Source organism: Crocuta crocuta, unplaced genomic scaffold, assembly GCF_008692635.1.
Source record: "Crocuta crocuta isolate KB4526 unplaced genomic scaffold, BGI_CrCroc_1.0 scaffold516, whole genome shotgun sequence".
Lineage (NCBI taxonomy): Eukaryota > Metazoa > Chordata > Mammalia > Carnivora > Hyaenidae > Crocuta > Crocuta crocuta.
Genome location: NW_027529538.1, coordinates 1,911,384 through 1,930,976, shown reverse-complemented (window position 1 = coordinate 1,930,976; position 19,593 = coordinate 1,911,384). Strand labels below are relative to the sequence as shown.

Sequence of the window (19,593 nt, the reverse complement as noted above, 5' to 3'; positions counted from 1 at the left end):
TTTTGGAAACAAAACAGGCTTTAAGGCTTACCAAGTGTGAGTAAAACTTAATATCTATGCTTGGTGTATGTAAATTTTGATTTCCAGCTGAGTTCATATTTATTGTCTTTTCTTTTTCCCCCTACATAGCACAGTTTCCTTGAGATTGTTTAAATAAAAATTCTGCAAAGAATTTTGCTCCCCTGCTTCCCCCATTCACAGTGGGACCAGATGCACTCACTTTAGTGCATGACCGGGGTCTTACCATCTTTAGCTCTGCTGCCCCTCTGGGAACCATTCTGATGCCCAGGTTAGTGGTGGCAGATGACAGTTGGAAGTTGCAGTGTGACAAACGAATGAAGAAATAAATAATGACACCTGGTGCTTTCCTTTTTAAGAAGAGGTAGGGGATACCTCGTAGGTAAATACAAATTCCGAGTTCTGAAGGCATGTGTCCAGATCTAAAATTATTTAGTGTTCTTAAAACTTTTTGACTTTAAAAACTTGGGTATATGGACTGAATTTCAACTGGTATTTCTCTTGGGGCTTCAGGACTCACAAGAGCATCAACAGTAACCATAACAATGAGAATGTCTGCCACTTGCTGAGCGCCTGCTCTGGGTTTGGCCCTTGAAGTTAGTATTTGGTGTAAGTTAGCAGGTAACTGCTGAGGCTCGGATAGACATTGCTGCTTGACTTTGAATCTGTGTTTGGTCTCATATTACTTGGTGACCTTGGGCAAGCAAACTTAAATTCTCTGTGCTTCATTTTCTGTATCTGCAGAGTGTAAGTCGTATTAGTGCCAACCTAAAGAGGTTGTTATAAGGATTAAATGGGTATACAGTATGCAGAACAGTGGGGTAAGTGATTAATAGAAGTGTCGTTGCTTAATCCCCGAAACAGGTGAACAAGGTAGGTGGCTGAGGCTCCAAGGTCCTGGTTATAAGACCAAGTTTGTCTAATTCTGAAGTCCATGTTTGCTCTGCTGTACTAAGCTCTTTCTCTGGTCAAGTTTACCTTGTGTGACAACTAGCTGGTTGGGTGCAGGTCTGCTCTCCCTCATAGGGTTCTAGGCTTGTTGAGGGCAGTGATGCTCAGCTATTTCTTTTTTTTTTTAATTCCTTAGCACACCTGGCACTTAGATACCTATGAGCCTTGTGTTGAATGTTTGAGTGAGTAAATATCTCAAAACTCTTCCAACAGTGTGTCATTTCATATGGGAAGAAACTAGAGCCAAGGTGAATTAACCAGTGTTCACTAATGTAACCGGGTGACTGTCATTGGTTAGACTCTTTGCAATCTTACTTAAGCCAGGAGTGGGGTACGAGGGGCTCACAGATCTCATGCAGGATCCCACTCGGCATGATTTAGAGGTCATTAGAGACTTGGGCAGAGTTCTTGTACAGAATTTGGGGAGCCCTTTTCTGTTTCTCTTCTTTCCTAGGACCCTTTCCCATTCCTCATGGTGCACCTGTCTCCGGCTTGTTTCTAGCATGTTTAATGCTAATGTCTTTGTGTCCTTGGGCCACAGTCACAGCCAAGGCTGCCTACAGGGTGGAGCTCCCCAGATGTGAAACTACCCCCATGCCAGCTGCTGCCTCTGTGTTCTGACTTTCCTCCAAACCTGTCCACTTTTGTTCACTTTCCAGAGCCAGTTAGTTGTGGGGTTATTTGGCCTGGAACTAACACTTGTTATTTGTGGGGCAATCTGTTAAGAAAGCTTCCTTCTCCATATGAGAAGCAGAGTGTCCATATAATCATCTTTAACAGCAACAAAGATCCTTTACAAGGGAAATACAAATATTCTAGGGGCGCCTGGGTGGCTCAGTCAGTTGAGCATCCGACTTTGGCTCAGTTTATGCACTCATGGTTCGTGAGTTCTAGCCCCACGCTAGGCTCTGTGCTGACAGCTCGGAGCCTGAAGCTTGCTTCAGATTCATGTTTCCCTCTCTCTCTGCCCCTGCCCTGCCCTGCTCAGGCTCTGTCTCTGTCTCTCTCTCTCAAAAATAAATAAACATTTTTAAAAAATTAAAAAAAATACTAATATCCTAAAAGTAAGCATAATTTTTATTTCTCCCTGCAGTGAAATTTATCTCCATACATATATACGCATATATATATATATATGCATATGCATTTGCATTTGTATATACATGTATACACACACGCATACACACACACGCACACACACTCTCTCTCACCCTGTTTTAAATCATTGGAAGAGGCCGAAATGAAATTTTTGTCTGACTTGGACCAAAGTACCGTGTGATGCGGTCCTGGGTCTTACTGTGAACGATTCAGATCTGGGCTCGGCGTCCTGTAAGCACAGTAAGTTTGGGCTGACAGAGAGACCTGGCCTAAGAGACTTGAACTCGCACACAGCTGTGAAAGTAGAAGAATGTTGGTTAATTACTTTACCACATTCTATTTTTGGTTAAATAAGTCTTCCTTTGGCTTGGTGTTTCCAACCAAGTTCTCATGTCCTGTGACCTGATGTCATACTGATAAAAGGGCCCTGATCAAAGGTGGATGCTTAGGCTTCCCCTCCCTTCACGCGTAGCCCATTCTTGAAGCACTTTCCACTTCTCTTCTTTCTAACTGCTCCAGTTATGTTTGGTTGTAATCCATATGAAGACCTTGTCCCTTCCTCGCCGTCGTCTCCTAACTCTACACTTAGTAGTGCATATGTCTGGTGACTGTACCTCGGGCCGTGCACGTGGGCTGATGCCACCACTGTCTCCTCTCTCCACACTTGATCATCACCCTCTGCTCTGTTACAGTCTGGGACTTCATATCACACTTTAAATCATTTTATCATTTTTCCCTTCGCCGTCAGAGAATCCGATGCTCAGATGAGCTCAAAGGAAAAGAAACACCCAGATAATTCTATCCCCGTGAGAGATCACTCTGAATTTTTAGGCAACTGTCTTTGAAGTCTCTTCTTAATGTGCATTTTCAAAGACTCAAATTGTATCTCACTGTGCATTCTCTTTGTAATGAGCTTCTTAAACTGAACAATGTGTTCCAAATGTTCTCCTGTGCCATTAATTATTTTCCTGAAGAACTGTTCTTAGTGGCTGCATTTTATTCCGTCATATGAGTGCGGTGTAATGTATTTAATGAAAAACTTAATCATCCACATGGTATTTATTGATCACTTACTTTGCGGCAGTTACTGTGCTACTGAGGAGCGGTCTAGGCGTGAACAAGACAGATGGGGCTCCGCGTCATGGCTCTTGCGACAGTGTGGACACTGGCACCAGATATGGCCCCCCACCCAGACTAGGGGTTGGAAGACAAGTCAGGATCTGTTCCCGGGAAGTGATGTTTCAACAGGGACCTGGAGGGAAGGCAGCACTTACTCATGTGAGTTAGGGCCGCGGGGAGAGGACAGTCTCCCGAAAGATAACATCAACACCGTGCGGGAAGGTGCAGGAGAGAGAGGGTGCCATGTTTGAAGAACAGAATGGAGCTGAGCAGAGGTGTAATGCAGAATGTGATGGAGAGTGAGTGGTATGGGTAAGTGACTGAAGTAGAGGCCAGCTCAGCAGGCCTTCAAACATCACGACAAGGGGATTGGACTCCACCTGACGGTGTTGGGGGAGGGCACCGTGATTAGTTTTAGCAGGGGAGGGCAGAGCATTAGCGTTTGGGAGAAATTACTGTGACTAAAGGGGGAAAATAATGGATCAGCGGATGACAAGAGTCAGAGAACCCTGTTTGGAAGCTTGCACAGTAATTTAGGTGAGTGGTAACAGTGGAATGAGTTAGGGAGGTGACAATGTAGATAGAAGCGGACAGATGGGCTGAAGAAGGAGGAGGAAAGGGACCATGGGGGGCCAAGGCAGACTTCCGAAAGCTGTAGGCAACTGCATGTATGGGGATGCTATGGGGTGGTGAGCAGCTTTGAGGGGAGAGGATGGGACATGAATTTAATGAACCCACGGAACATCCAGAGGAAACATCGAGCAGTCAGCTGAGTAAATGAACCTGAAGCATGGGAGAGTGTGCTGGTGTGGTGAGGTCAAGTTTGAGAGGTCAAGTCCAGAACCTAATCTGAGTCATGGGGTTGTGCCACCCAAGGGAAGCATGCAGTGGGGAAGGAAAGATAGACCAGGACAAAATGAGGAATGCCACCTTTTGGGATCCCAGAGGAAATGGAGTCTGCAAAGGGGACATTTAGGTTCCTTTTTTTGCCATTTTTTTATCATATTATGGAAAATATTTTGTACATGTATTTTTTTTTTGCATTTTCATCTGTTTCCTTAGGACAAAGACTCACAAAGTTGTATGTAGCTTTTGTACACCTGAAAAAACCTTATGGTGGTCCCATTGCAGAGGTGAGATCCAGTTGAAGAAATCCCAATTAGAAAAATAAGAAATAGCAACCCTCATCATCTATTTGAAGTTTTTAAGAATTATCAAAGGGTTTAAATTATATCTATCTCATAGACACACTTGTGAAGGTGTCTTCTTTGTCCTTCCCCATCTCCTCAGACCACAGCTGCTCTTGAGTATCTCTCTTTCCCTTTACTCTTATCATCCATTTATTATTATTTGTAATCAATTATTTTCTACTAGGAGGATTGACTAGGCACAAACACAGGTGTAGCCATTCATTTTTCATACAGAATAACTTTTATAGCAACTCTGTATCCATCAAAAATCTTGATTTTTAAATAATAGATAATCCAACTCAAATAGAGCAGAAAATGGGGAGGAAAAAAGGCGTGTATTGGCTCTGTAGCAAATATGCATGATCCAGAATTCAGGTATGGCTTGATCCAGATGCTCAAATAATGTCAGTAAGACGGAATTTCTCTCTAGCACTCTTCCCTCTGCTTTCTTGTGTTGGCTCCATTTTCAAGATGGGTGGGAAAGAGTTTGTCTTCTTCCAGGAAAAGTCACGGGGCCGACTGAGATTGTCCTGAATTGAGACATTTGCTCACCACTGAAGTACTCATTGTGGCCATGGTATGGACTGCTTTGGCTGGCCAAGTCTCAGACACAAAGTCGCTCTTGGAGCTGGCATTTGGAGTCAATTCTCTCCAAACTCTTAAAGGCTGAGAAAAGAGGTGCATTGCCTCCCACAGGAGACGCAGTGTATAGTTGTCATCACAATCAAGGGTAACGAAAGTTGGGAAGCTAAAAGTAGTGAATTAATGCTATAGTGGTTGAGTATGATTGTACTGGGTACAAGGACAAATCTGTATTGGTTCCAATAAAAAAGACGGCTATGAAATGGAACAATAGTTTATACCTTTTCTTCCTCGTGACTAAATAAAAGGAACTCTGTGGCTACCAGCAGAGAATAAACCGTATAAAGGAAAGGTGCATTTTCCTTAAAAAATAAAGTCCTGATGGCAGGCCCCACCCCAGACCAATTAAGTTAGTATCCCAAGATGGGAACCGGGCATCAATTTTCAAAGCTCCCATGGCCCCAGCAGGCAGCCAGGGCCGAGTACCCCTGTGGCTGGAGAACACAGAGTTCTCTCAGGGATCGGCTCCCCCGGTATCCCTTGGGTGCAGGAGGAAACTGTACCGTGCCATGCACTGCACCTATCAGCACATATGAAACTCATGAAAACGAGTGTCACTTTTGCTTACGCAGATGACGAAACTAAGGCTCAAAATTCATGTCATTAGAGAAGGGCAGATCTGTATGGAATTTCACTTCTGTCCTTTACCGGATGGCTTTGGTCCAGTTACTTAACCTTCTGGGCTTCCGTGTCCTACGGTGTAAAGGCTAACACCCATCCCGTGGAGCTGTTGTTGGGTAAAACAGGGTGGATGGGTATTCAGCACGTGTCTCCCTTCCACGTCCCATTTCTTAGTTCCTGTCTCTTTTTTCCTTTCGTTTTTCTCCAGCCTTCAGAATTTCTACAAAGAGTCGAAACATTATTTTTCTTGTATGCGGAAGGCAATCCTCTGGCTAGCTTTCAGGGCAAATTTCCTGTTGTTTGCATCAGAGAGAATGGTTCTATGGCTCCGACAGTAGCTTCTGGACTTCTCTTTCTGATTCACTCTTGTCTTCTATAGTCTGTTCTCCACACCGTAGGGAAAGTGACCCTTCTAAAATGTAGATCCCATGATTTCACTCCCTGCCTCTTGAATCTCAGGTAGTTTCTCACCCAAAGTGTGGTGTCAGACCAACACATCCCTGGTCCATCTCTTGGACCTCCTTTCTTACTACTCTCTGCTTTTCCCGCTTCTTTTCCAGCCTTTGGCCTCCTGCTGTTCTTTGAATGCAGCAGGGGCTTGGGGATTGCCCTCCAGGGGACGCCACCACCTCAGAACACAATGTTCCAAGGGGCATGTGCACCTGATGCTGTTTTTGCTGGACACTTTGCTCCAGACTTGTCTATGGATCAGTCGCTCAGGCCATTCAGATCTCCCTGACCACCTTATTTAAGAGAGCTCCCAGGGTCCTCTATCTCTTACCCGCATCAGTAGCATGTGGCACTAGCTAATGATATCTCTTCACTTCTCTGTTGTCTGTTTTCCTCACTAAAACCTAAGGTCTGAAGCATGCGTGGTACATGGCTGGTCTGTGTTATTGTAGGTTAGATAAGTGAGTGCCCAAAGAAAAACACGAAACTCTCTGACTAACCCCCTAAATTTCCATTATTAACAGCCAATTATTTTTGCTCATGTAACCCATCTGCTGTAAGTTCTATCTTTTTGGTCTCTTATCTATTTAGTTGAAACTGGGGAAACGTTGATTTAACATTCCTTTGACCATTTCCTAGTTATTTTCCATTTTCCTCTCTCTTAGATCTAAATCTGTCTCTTTGTCCTGCTAAAGAAGAAGTCCTTAAGGTGATTTTTAGTCTCTCAGATGGATTTTCTTCCAAATTAAAAGTCACATTGTAAATGCACTCCTCTTGAGTCTGTTACAGCTTAGGGGTTTGTAATCCCTTTTCCTAGATGTTCCCCTTTTTCTTCTTTATTTTGCATAACTGTCTGCTTTCCTAGAACCAGAGCAAATGTGGTCCCAATTAATGTTTTCCATAAACACTGGCCAAAACCTCTTCTCTCTGCCCAGCCAAATCTCAGGCTTTCTCTGAGGCCCAGTGCAAAACCCAGCTCGCCCATGAGGCTTTGCTGGCCTGCCCACCCCTGTAACAATCCCTCCTCCTTTTCAATCACTGACATGCTTAGAGCCTGTGCCGCATACGCACCCCATGCAGACAGCCTGGGCTGGTCCCTCCAGCCTCACACCAAGCTGGAACCATTCCAGAAGTGTTTGGAGAAAGAAGAAAGAGCCTCGAGTTGTCTTTTCATCATTCTAGATGTGTCCTCTTGGTCTCTTCTGTTGAGGAATAAGCTCTTTGAGAGTCAAGATACTTCCTTCTCCTCGATTCCCTTTGCTGCTCATCAAGGCACTGAGATGAGCTAAGTTTCATCCCTTCATCGTGGTTCAGTGATTACTCATTCATGTATCTGTAATCAACACAGCTAATGACTAACATTTATCTTTTTTCATATTGCCTCGTAACAGATCTGTTAGAATATATCCTTTGTCACTCATCTCTTCATTCATCTGTTCCTTCATTTTGTAACTATTTACTGAGTAGCCCCTCTGGTGGGTGGTGGGGCTCAAGGCTGAGGAACGAATGTGACTCCTTCTCCAGGAAGCGTATGGTCTTGTCAGGGGTGGGGGACCGATGATAGACAAGTAAACCAACACAACTGTGTCATCACAGATTTGGGAAAGTGCCATGAAGGCAGTGAACAGGGTTCTGTGATCCAGAATAAGACAGGGGTGTGTCCCCAGGATGGGGTGGTCAGGGAAGATCTGCCTGCCTAACATTAAAGCCAGGAACGGAAATGTTAAGTATAAGCAGGTAGGAGTGGCAGCTTCCAGAGAGTGGAAGTGGTGTGTGGCCAGGCTCTAGGTGGGGAATGGCTCGTCATTTCTGGGAACTGAATGGAGGCTGGTGGAGCCAGTTCCTAGAGAAAGCGGGGACCTAGGGTCAGTGCTTTTTACAATGGTTTTACAGCCAGCAGGCCATACAAATTTTATTCTAAGAGCAGTCGGAAGTGATGATAATATTTAATTTTAAGCAAATATTCTTACTGTTTGTAAGGGTAGAATAGACTTGGGAATCTCATCAGAGGAAACTGTTGCAAAGATGAGGAAATAATCGTGGCTTTGACTGGAGCGGTGGCGACAGAGATGAAACACTGTTTGGGTTCAGAAAGCATTTTGAAGGTAGAATCTATTCACATCCACTGATTTGTTAGACATGGGGTTGGGGGAGAGGAACCAGTCAGATACGTGGACCGTTTGCCAAGACAGTGAAATCACGAGTGAAGATGTAAGTGACAGCATCAGCAAGAGTGCCAGTGTCACCGCATTCTGTTATCTCCTTATTAATACTGCAGACTTCTGACATCTCCATAGCTTTCTGGATCGAGTGACTTCAGGGTCTTGCAGCTTAAAATGATCCAGGAATGTTTTCTTTTGGTTTCAAATATCTGATTTCCATAATGTGTGTGTCTCAAGGGTGTGGATTTCTTTGTTCACGTAACAAACGTTTAGCAGGCATATTCATATAAATATTGGTTCAGATCCCGAATTTGAAGCAACAGTCAAGGAGCTAAATCACAGTGCTGCAGTCGCCCCTATTTCCTTATATATGTATATATATATATATATATATTTTTTTTTTTCTTGCATAGTCCTGTCTTGTTTGTTTTTCCATTTTAATCCTCTAATCTTTCACCCTTTTCTAAACTTTCCCCTTGTTGCAGTGAGTTGTTTTAACTCTCTTGACTTCTGGCATTGACTCCGTGTGTTTGAGTTTTTCTCTGGGGCTATTGTGTTTTCTTTCCAACATTTTCTGATGTGTATCGTATGAAGTTTGTATGACTTCAAAGAGACCATTGCAAACAAGCAATATCAAATGTCTTCATTACTCTCTCTGCACCTTTCGATTAACATTATTGAATAACTTTTTATTTTCTACCCTTCAAGTAGGATTGTAAATCCAAATATATTTGCTCATTAGGTTCCAGTTGGGACCACATATTATTTCGCCAGTGTCGTTAATTTATTAATCTTTTAGTCATTTCAGGGGCGCCTGGCTTAGTCAGTTAGGCGTCCGACTTTCACTTAGATCATGATCTCGCGGTTTGTGGGTTCGAGCCCCGCGTTGGGCTCTGTGCTGAGTGCCAGCTCGGAGCCTGGAGCCTGTTTCAGTCTGTGACTCCCTCTCTCTCGACCCTCCCCTGCTCACGCTGTCTCTCTCTCTCTCTCCTAAAAATAAATAAAACATAAAAAAAAAACTTTTAGTCATTTCAGAAACACTGCTGTTATTACTTTTATTACCTATACTACCATATTCCACAAAGCAGTATTCCATTTGCCCCCCATGTTGCAGAGTCTCAATGTGCCCGTGAAAGTGGTTGAATCCAAGAATGTTAAGCTTTGTTTTCCAGCTCTCTATCCTTTGCCACCGTAAGTAATTTGGTTTGCATATTCTGCGAGTGGAATTTTCAAAAACTATTTGCCTTAAGAGATCAGTACTGATAGACTGACTTGTCAAAGCTCTGAAAGAGTTATGTTAATAGAAAGCGAAACTTTTTACCAAAGGCTACCTAAAACGGCTTTTGGGGTTATAGCATTATACAGGAACAGGCAGATGCTGAGAGAGTTCCTAGGATTGGATGTAGAGTTTGGAATTCTTTGTATGTGATGTGTGTCTATGTGGAAAGACTGTGGAAAGACCGAGGGGATGGCGGGGGCGGCGGGGGGAAGGGAAAGTCAGAGGAGAAAACAGGGGAATGAAAATCTTGGTTCACTTTTAGAATGTTTCTTGGAAAGTTGATGTCTGTGCTGGCTGAGTCTCAGCTACAGATGACCCCAAGGTCTTTTCTACCTTGTGGTGTAAGATACCTTTCTACCAGTACTCGGAGAACGGCACTGTGCTCTGTAAATTCACGCAGAAGTGCCCTTTCTAGTAATCTTGGCCTTATCTTTGAGTTACAGACCTCTATATTTTTACACAGGGAAATCAGGCTCCTAAAACACGTATCTGTTTTTGGATCGCTTACATAGGGACTCATTTATATATCTAGAAATTGAATATATGTTGTTGGGGGGTTTTTTTTGTTTTTTTTTTGAGACTACATTCAGGTAACATTCAAGCTTTCTGTGATCAGTCTCACGTTTACAAGCCAGATTTGATTCAAAATTTCAAGAACTTATATATTCACCCCTGTGTAACATGTATTATAACAAGACCCATAAACTAGCCAACATCTGGCCTTGATCAGCCAGTTGGGAGCCGTGCCTGTGATGGTTGGTGTGTTGGCTCCAAATCTGATATTTGGGTGATTTTAAAGATGACTTCTGCTTTTATAAGAAGTTGGTAGTACATGTGATATGAGGATTCCTTAGAACTCAAGTTTAATAACCATATTTTAAAAATACCTTCATGTGACATCGGCAATACTGAGAACCAGTTAGCCCCAGAGCATTTCAAAAGCACAGAGTTTAAAATTTATAACTGCTAAGTGATTCCCATTTCCTTTTTTTTTTAAGTGTTTTAGAGAGAGAGAGATAGAAAGTACAAGTGGGGGAGGAGGGCAGAGAGAGGGAAAGAGCTCTTAAACAGGCTCCGTGAGCAGCCTGACACGGGGCTTGATCTCACAACCCTCAGATCATGACATGAACTAAAATCAAGAGTTGGATACTTAACCAGCTGAGCTACGCAGGGCCCCCATGATTTCCATTTTCTTTTTCTTTTTTTTAAATGTTTATTTATTGTTGAAGGAGGGAGAGAGAGTGTGAGCTGGGGAGGGGCAGAGAGAGAGAGAGAAGGAGACACAGAATCTGAAGCAGGCTCCAGGCTCTGAGCTGTCAGCACAGAGCCCGATGCGGGGCTCAAACTCAGGAACCATGAGATCATGACCTGAGCTGAAGTCGGACGCTTAACCAACTGAGCCACCCAGGTCCCCCTCCATTTTCTAAAGTTATCTTAAAGACTTTAGGATACTGATGGGTTTAATCTGGCTGTAATTTCTTTTGCTAGCATAGCACCTTTGACTTCTCAAATGCTTTGAGACAAACTCTCTTACTAGCATGGGGGTTAAGAACACAGATGTGGAGTCATACAGACCTCAGTTTGAATTTTGCATTTCTCACTTACTAATTGATTGATGTCCCTGGACTAGCTCCCTGACATCTAGTCTCTAAGCCTTCTTCTGTCCAAGTCGATAATAGTAGACTCTAAGTGAGCCAGTAGTTGTGATAAATCAAAATAATAGATATCAATTGCTTAGTATAGTGTCAAGTATATAATAAGAACTCAATACGTGCTATTATTGTTAATAATTATTTTAAATCATAATACTGTTAATGCATATTGATTAATTAATATACAAGAAATTATTATTAATAAAAAGATTCCTTTCCCTCTATTAGTATAATTATTTGATTTACACAGCTGTCCTATCATCTCCATTTTTAACAAAGGAGGAAGCTAAGACACAAAAGAAGAGCTATTTGAAGAGTTATTTGATTGGGCTGGCCTGGTTTATGAACCAGAATTTGGTTTAATAGCAAGTAATAGGCACTCCAAATAATTGTGATTTGATTACTGTAGCTTTATACTAAGTTTAGAAGTTAGCAAGAGTAATCCTCCAAGTTTCTCTCTTTTTCTTTTTTCAACATTGTTTTGGGTTTTCTAGCTTCCTCGCATATTGATACAAATTATACAGTCACCTTGTCAGTTTGTACAAAAAAATTACTTCACTGTTAAATGTGAAGTTTTTAGTTTATGAGCTGTCAGATGGAGGCGATAACTTTCTATTTTAGTTTGCTGATAGTTTTCCCCCCTTTTAAAAACTAATGAATGGACATTGATTTTTGTCAAATGGTTTTTCCACATCTATTGAGATGACTGACTTGTTTCACGTGCATGTGTAAAGAATTTGCGTTCTGGCTTGCGTGTAGTTTTATATTAATATTAATTAGGTCAAGATGGTTCACAGTGCTTTGAAATATTGTAGACATGAGCTCATTTTGTCAATTTATTCTATCAGGTAAGAAGAAAGAGGCCCTTCTCTAACGGGATCTGTTTCTCCCTCTGGCAGGGTTTTTTTTTTTTCCATGTATTTTGAAGTTCTCTTATTATAATGGTCTGCACATTGAGGGTTGTTATATCTTCCTGAGGGATTGCCCTTTTTTTTTTTTCATGTTAAATGTCCCTCCTTATGAGTTTCTCTTAGAGAACATGTAATTAGGTCCCACTTTTTTGTTCAGTCTGATGGTCTCTGGATTGTTAGTCATTTCCCTTCAGTGCAGTTATCAATAGGGTGGGTTGTAAGTCTACCTTATTGTTCTTTGTTTTCTCTTCATCTCCTGTGTTGTTTTATTCTTCCCTTATCCTTCTTTTGGGAAAATCAAGTATGTAGAAGATTTTTTTTCTCTTCAGTTGACTTTTTTAGTTGTATCTTTGTTTTTCATTGTTTTTGGTTTCGTTTTTTTTTCTTTCTTTTTAAAAAAAATTTTAGTAACACTTATTCATTTTTGAGAGAGAGAGACAGAGTGCAAGCTGGGGAGAGGCAGAGAGTGAAGGAGACACAGAATCTGACGCAGGCTCCAGGCTCTGAGCTGTCAGCACAGAGCACGATGCGGGGCTCAAACTCAGGAACCATGAGATCATGACCTGAGCTGAAGTCCGACACTCACCTGCCTGAGCCACCCAGGCGCCCCTTAATTTTTTATTTTCATTTAGTGGTTGCTCTGAGGATTCAAGTGGCTAATGACAGTATAATTCTATCAACTGCCCCCTCATTCTTTATCCTATTGTTGTTATGTATTTTCCAAAATATGTTATAACATCATAATTCAGTGTTGTTAATTTTGCTTTAAATAGCTAGTTGTTTTTAAATGAAGAAAAGAAAAAAAAAAGCTCATCCCCAAATGCACCATTTCCAATGCTCTTTATTTCTTCCTATAAACTTGAGTTTCTGTCTGTTACCATTTATATTCTGCTTTAATAACACTCTTTAGTATTTGCACAGTAAGGTGGATGTGTTGGCAACAAATTCTCTCAGCTATTCTCTATTAGAAAATGTCTTAGTTTACCTCCATTATTTGAAGTTATTTTCCCTGGACATAGAACTCTTGGAGATAGGTTTATTCTTTCAGTACCTTAATGAGGTAATTTTATTGTCTTTTGCCTCCACAGATCCTAATGAAAAGTCATCTGTCCTTCTTTTCATTGTTCAGTGTATGTGTTTTGTCTGTTTCTTCTGGATACTTTTAATATTTTTTCCCCTAATTTTTAGTGATCAGTATTTTGTCTCTGATGCACTTGCTTGTTTTCTTTGAATTTCCCCTTCCTGGGGTCCACTAAGCATTATTGTCTCTGGCTTATTTTTCTACCAAAGTGGGAAAAAACTCAGGCATCATATCTACGGTCCAGACAGTAGGATGAACAGAGGGATAAAATGAAGCTGCCAACTCTCTTCTAAGGAAGTTTCTCAGAAGCAGCCGTAAAAGATTTCCATGTATGTCGCATTATCCAGGATGTAGTTGCAGGCTTACCTCTAGCTGTAGAAGACACTGGCAGATGTAGCCATTATTCTGTGCAGCTAAGTGACCAGATGTGCTATTGCAGTGAAAGCAGGGGAGACACGTATCAGAGACAACAGGCCCTTTCTGCTACAGTCACAGCTACAGCAAGCCCAGCGGCCAGCAGGTGACAGAGCTCTGACACATTCTGGAGTACCTGTTTTCACCTGCTTGGCCCTTCTGCCATTCCCCAGACACCAAGTGGTACAGCACCAAGTACTGGCCAGAAGCTCGGATTTGGGAATCGGACTGCTTACGTCCAATCCCATCCCTGCCATTTCCTAGCTGTGTAATGTCGGGCAAGTTACTTGGTCTTTCTGTGCCTCTGTTTACCCATCTGACAAGGAAATAATAGTACTTAGCTCATAGAATTGATACTAGGGTTAAATGAGTTATTTAACTAAAATGCTCGGAACAGCACCCACTATGGACAAGTGTGTCCCATTAACAGACACTGTTTCAACAGAGTGTCCTTTGGAGCCTGTGCAGAAATGCGGCCAGAGATAGGCCTGCCTGTCACCTCTTCCCACAACTGTTTGCTCTGGGACCCCACCTCCATCTGTCCGCCTCACTGAAGGCTGTGCACGGACCCTCTCTCGTGCACGGGTCTAGAGAACAGTGCGTGGGCACCACTCGATTCCAAAACACTCCCTCTTAGATATGTTCAGGGCTCCACCCTGAAGGATTCATGAACAGGTGAAATTTGATTATGTTCCAGACACTGGCTGACAGGCCGGCCTCTCTCCCATTGCCCTGACCACAGACTGGGTGTCTAGGCAATTTGGAATTTTCCCAGGACCACTGCTTAATGCAAGGTGAATCCAACATTTATTGAGCCCCACCTGCTGCCTTATTTAATCCTACACAGCATGGGCCACCCTCATTTCTTATGCAAGAAAATTAAAGCACAGAATGATTAAGTACTTTGCCCAAGGTCACACAGCTAGTAAGAAGACCCAAACTTTGGTTTTCTGGTTTTGCATTCCCTGTGTTATACAACTTTGTCCTTTTTCCTCTTGGGAAGGTCCTTTAAGAGGTGACCAGGGAAGATGTGAGTCATTTACAAAGGATGTCCTATCATTCAGAAGATAACAATTGCTTAGGTGATTGAAATGGAGAATTTTCTGGTCAAAGCAATGGTGCCTTAACTTGGGCTTCTATGACAAAATACCATAGATGGTTGGCTTAAACAATAGGCATTTACTTCTTACAGTAATGGAGGCTGAGAATCAGAGACCGGGGACAGCTTGGCCAGGTTCTAGTGAGGACTCTCTTCCAGACACTGGCCTCAAGTGTTAGCATCCACACCTATGAATTTGATTCCCATCTGTATGCATCTGACCCCCAGTCCATGTCCTCTACATCGTATCTCTTTTCCTGAGCACTAGATCTGTATAGTCAGTTGAGTCCTGAACAGCCAGGAAAGCACCTCAGCTCAACATGCACAAAGCTGAATTCATCCTTCCACGCTGGGAACCTCCTCCTGTGTTTACCATTGCAGTTGGTAACAACACCAGCCACACTGTACCCCAGTCTGGAAACACAGTATAATTATAGCTGCTTCTTCCTGAACACTTATTATTTGCCAGTCACTGTGCCAAATGTTTTCCAGAGTTTTTCATTTAAGCTTCGTGAAAACCATATGTCGTAGGCATTATCATCCCCATTCCATGAATGCGGAAACATAAGGTCGAGATGATTAAGGACTTGCCCACGGCCCTGCAGTTACTGGTGGGCAGAGGTGGTATTCAAACCCAGGTCCCTTTGGCTCCAAAGCCTGTGCTTAACATGAGGTCACACAGAGAAGGCACATACACAGGGCCCACAGACACGTTTTGCTTGCCTGAGAAATGACTTACCAACATTTTAATGTTTATTTATTTTTGAGAGAGAGAGAGCCAGAGCATGAGTGGGGGAGGGTCAGAGAGGAAGACACAGAATCCGGAGCAGGCTCCAGGCTCTGAGCTGTCAGCACAGAGCCCGACACGGGGCTCGAACCCACAAGCCATGTGATTGTGACCTGAGCTGAAGTGGGATGCTTAACTGAGTCGGCCAGGTGCCCCGACTTATCAACGTTTTAAAATAGGAGGGGCTCAAACAAGAATCTAGATTTCAGATATTTCTCAAAAATTCAGAAGATCTGGCAGCCAGATCCACTTCCCAAATGGCAAGTATTGGCTGCAGGTGAGTGGCAGCCACCGACTTTGGAGTGCACACCAGGGGCACGCGCAACCCGGTTTGTCCCCACCCCCGTCCCTCCCGCTCCTTGCTGTCTTCCAGCAGGCCCACTTCCTTCATCAACACTACCCACCTGAGCCCTGCCGGTGTTTGAAGTTTTGGCTCCTGTTACCTTGGCTCTGTTCCTTCTTTCTTCCGCCATCTAATTGGTGCCTGAACTGACGGCGTCGCTTGTGAAATCATTTATTGTCTGCTTCACAATCTTCATCCCTGTTGCCACAAATTGTTCCTCATAACCTCTCACCCCAATTACAGTAGCAAACACCTGGGTTCCTTCCTCTGGTCTTGACCACCACTAATTCGCCCTCCCCATGGTTTGCAATTAGGGATATCAACAAACTGTGAATAGATGATGTCCAGTGGCTTCAGAATGAAATACACACCCCTTACTGAGGCGCACAGGACTGTTCATGCTCTGGCCTCTGACCGGAGCCCGCATTCATGGTTACTTTCCCACCGTCCTCTGGGCCTCATTGAAATGTGGGCTCTCCCCAGTCACGACCCTTCGCGTCTCCTTGCCTATCTACTTATCTTTCTACTTGGAATAGTCTATGTGGATAATGTGAATATCTGTAATGGAGAATATCAACATGCATCTAATGATTGTCTTTCTAAACTTCACGGTTTTTTTTCTTACTTTTGACTTGATCAACCAGTCTCCTATTTCTTTTTCTATCCAGATACAAACAGGATAGAAAACATGAGCCCGGGTTGTGTTTATACATCCTGATGGCTTAATTGGCCCCTCACTGATTTCTCTTCTGTGCAGTCGAACAGAGTAGTAAGAGCTCAGGCTTTGTATCCCAGCTCTGCCAACTAGCTATGTAGCTACGTAGGCCTCACCAGGCTCCTTCATGTTTCTGATGTCTCATCACTAAGTAGAGTTACTAAGAGTTCTTTTATCATACAGTTAGGGCGCGCTTAGACGACGTACTGCGCGTAAAGGCTTAGAACCAGCTGGTGCCTATGAACCCTCAGTGGTCATCATCTTGTTGTCATTATCACCATTTTTACTCAATTCATTTATCCAGCATTGGATCAGGAGCGGTTTCAGGGATTTTGCTACATATCCTTTTAGAGCTCACAACAACTTTATGAAGAATATAATTGCAGCTCCTTTCTGGGTGAGGCAACGGATTAGAGAGGTCAGGCTTGCCTTGTTTGCTGTTTGTACTATGGCAATACATACATATCTCCTTTTCAGTAAGAGTAAAATGGAGCACATCTCATGAACGATGGAGTTATATTCCATTCTAGGCCATGAAGGGATTCTCTGGGGGGTTCAAGTGTTATTAAAACTGATGTGGTACATATTTATGTGATTTCTAAAATTTAAAAATTACTGGGAACTTTATAAAATGTTGGATAGTATTGGGTTTTGAAAAAAAATTTCTATTCTGTACGGAAAAATACCAAGTTGATTATGCCAACTTATGAGGGATGCTTCCAATAATTAAGTCAGGGAGGGAGCTATTTCCATTTGTTTTATGTATTCACCACGCCTTTAACAGTGACAGCAGAAATTACCAGCATTGCTAGGAGTTCTGCGTGAAGATGGGCAAACACATATTTAAATGTAGATAAGAAAAGCTGAAGAGGATATTGGAATAAAAACTGTTAGTAAATTATTAAACTTTATTTCTAAAATTTGAACAACCTCCATTTCATTTTCAAGCTGCTCTTAAGCTGTTAAAGGAAGAACAGGTTTTACTAAAGTGTGGTCACATCCAGGCACGGATACACAAAACTACAGACACACGTATATGTATGTATACTTTTTTAAATTGAGAAATACTGAAATATACACACAGAAAACAAAATAAATATCATCCAAACAAGTAGCACATTTATTTTATTTATATATTCTTTTAAAGTTTATTTTTTGGGGTGCTTGGCTAACTCAGTCAGTTAAGCATCTGAGTTTAGCTCAGGTCATGATTTTGCAGTTCCCGGGTTCAAAACCCACATCGGGCTCTGTGCTGACAGCTCAGAGCCTGGACCCTGCTTTGGATTCTGTGTCTCCCTCTCTCTCTTCCCCTCCCCTGTTTGTGCTCTCTCTCTCCCTGTTTCTCAAAAATAAATAAACTCTTTTTAAATGCTTGTTGAGTTTTGAGAGACAGCGAGCATGAGTGCATGCAGGGAAGGGGCAGAGGAAGAGGGAGAGAGAGAATCCCAAGCAGGCTCTGCACTGTCAGCACAGAGCCCGATTCTGGGCTTGCACTCACAGACCATGAGATCATGACCTAAGCGGAAATCAAGAGTTGGACACTAAACGACTGAGCCACCCAGGTGCCCCCACAATTAACACACTTAATATGTTTTTAAAAATTTAATGCTTTTAAGGTGAAACTTAGATATTATAAATTTCATTCATTTTAGGTATACGACTCCATGCATTTTAGTAAATGTATCACCACAGTGCAATATTAGAACATTTACATCAACTCCAAAGACTGCTCATGGCCATTCAAAGTCAGTCCCTCTTTCCACCCAGCCCCAATCTGTTTTCCATCTAGATTCACTTTTTTTTCTGGACATTTCTTATAAGTGGAATCATACAATATGTGTTGGCTTTTTGTATGTTTAGGTATTTTTGAGAGAGAGAGAAAGTGTGTGTGTGTGTGTGTGTGTGTGTGCGCGCGCGCGCGTGCGCGCGCACGTACGCGCGTGCTCACAAGGCTGGAAGGGGGAGGGGCAGAGAGACAGAATCCCAAGCAGACTGCGCACTGCCAGAGCAGAGCCTGGCCCAGGGCTCAATCCCACAAACCGTGAGATCATGATCTGAGCTGAAATCAAGAGTCAAACGCTCAACTGACCGAGCCACCAGGCACGACTCTGTGTTGTTCTTTGACTGCTTTCTTTTAGCTGGCGTAATTTTTTTAAGGTGCATCCACATTGCAGTAAGAGTTGGAACTTAGCTCCCTTTTATTGCTGAATAATATTCCATTCTATGGATACAACACAGTTTACCCATTATAGTAACCAGCTTGAACAAAGGTATATATTCAAGAAACCGCTAACCGTGGCTGCTTCTAGAGAAAACAATGGGGTGTCAGGGATACGGGAGGGAGATTTTTTCATTGTTTACTATTTTATGTGGATTTAATTTTTTAAGTTCAGGATTCTATCTTTTTTGACTCAAAGTAAGGAATGTCTTTCCCCCAGCAATGTGTATGAAATAAGATGAGAAGGCCCTCCACTTACCCCAATCCTACCTTCCCGAAGGTTATCACCATTAATTTTTGGCATATTCCTAGACTCTGCAGACTCACACGTACATATGCACCCGTATACCTGTAAATACATTCATGTCCCTGTATGTCTGTACATGAACCTGTACGCCTATAAATACAGTCGTGTCCTTGTATGTCTGTACATCTAAGTAGTTCTGTGTCTTACATTTCAACAAACTGGAAGCCCAAGGCTTAATATTTTAACCCGCTGTTCGCGAAGCTAAGACAACCTGCCCGACCCAGATCGTTGGGTTATCTGTCTCTGGAAACGGTTAAACGAATTCATCCGTTCACAGTTGGGGGAAGAGTGGAGAACCGCGGACCCGGTGCGCTAGCTATTCTGCGTGAACACGGTTTGATGATGATGATGATGATGATGATGATGATGATTTTTAACCCTTCGCCGTGTCTGTGTGTTCCGGCAGGGTACTTCGGAGCAGCCTGCGAAGAAAAGGTGGAGCCGTGCGCCTCGGCGCCCTGCCAGAACAACGGCACCTGCCACGCGGACGGCGTGCACTTCACCTGCAGCTGCAGCGCGGGCTTCACGGGGCAGGC

At 42.9% G+C, this 19,593-nt stretch overlaps 1 protein-coding gene across 1 annotated transcript in view; it reads left to right on the top strand.

Moving 5' to 3' along the window:
* Positions 1-19,593, top strand: part of DNER (delta/notch like EGF repeat containing) — a 194,480-nt gene that overhangs the window by 107,850 nt on the left and 67,037 nt on the right. The window contains exon 10 of the mRNA XM_077761381.1: positions 19,464-19,593. Within this exon, the coding sequence (XP_077617507.1) occupies positions 19,464-19,593 (130 nt within the window). The remainder of the gene's footprint in view (positions 1-19,463) is intronic.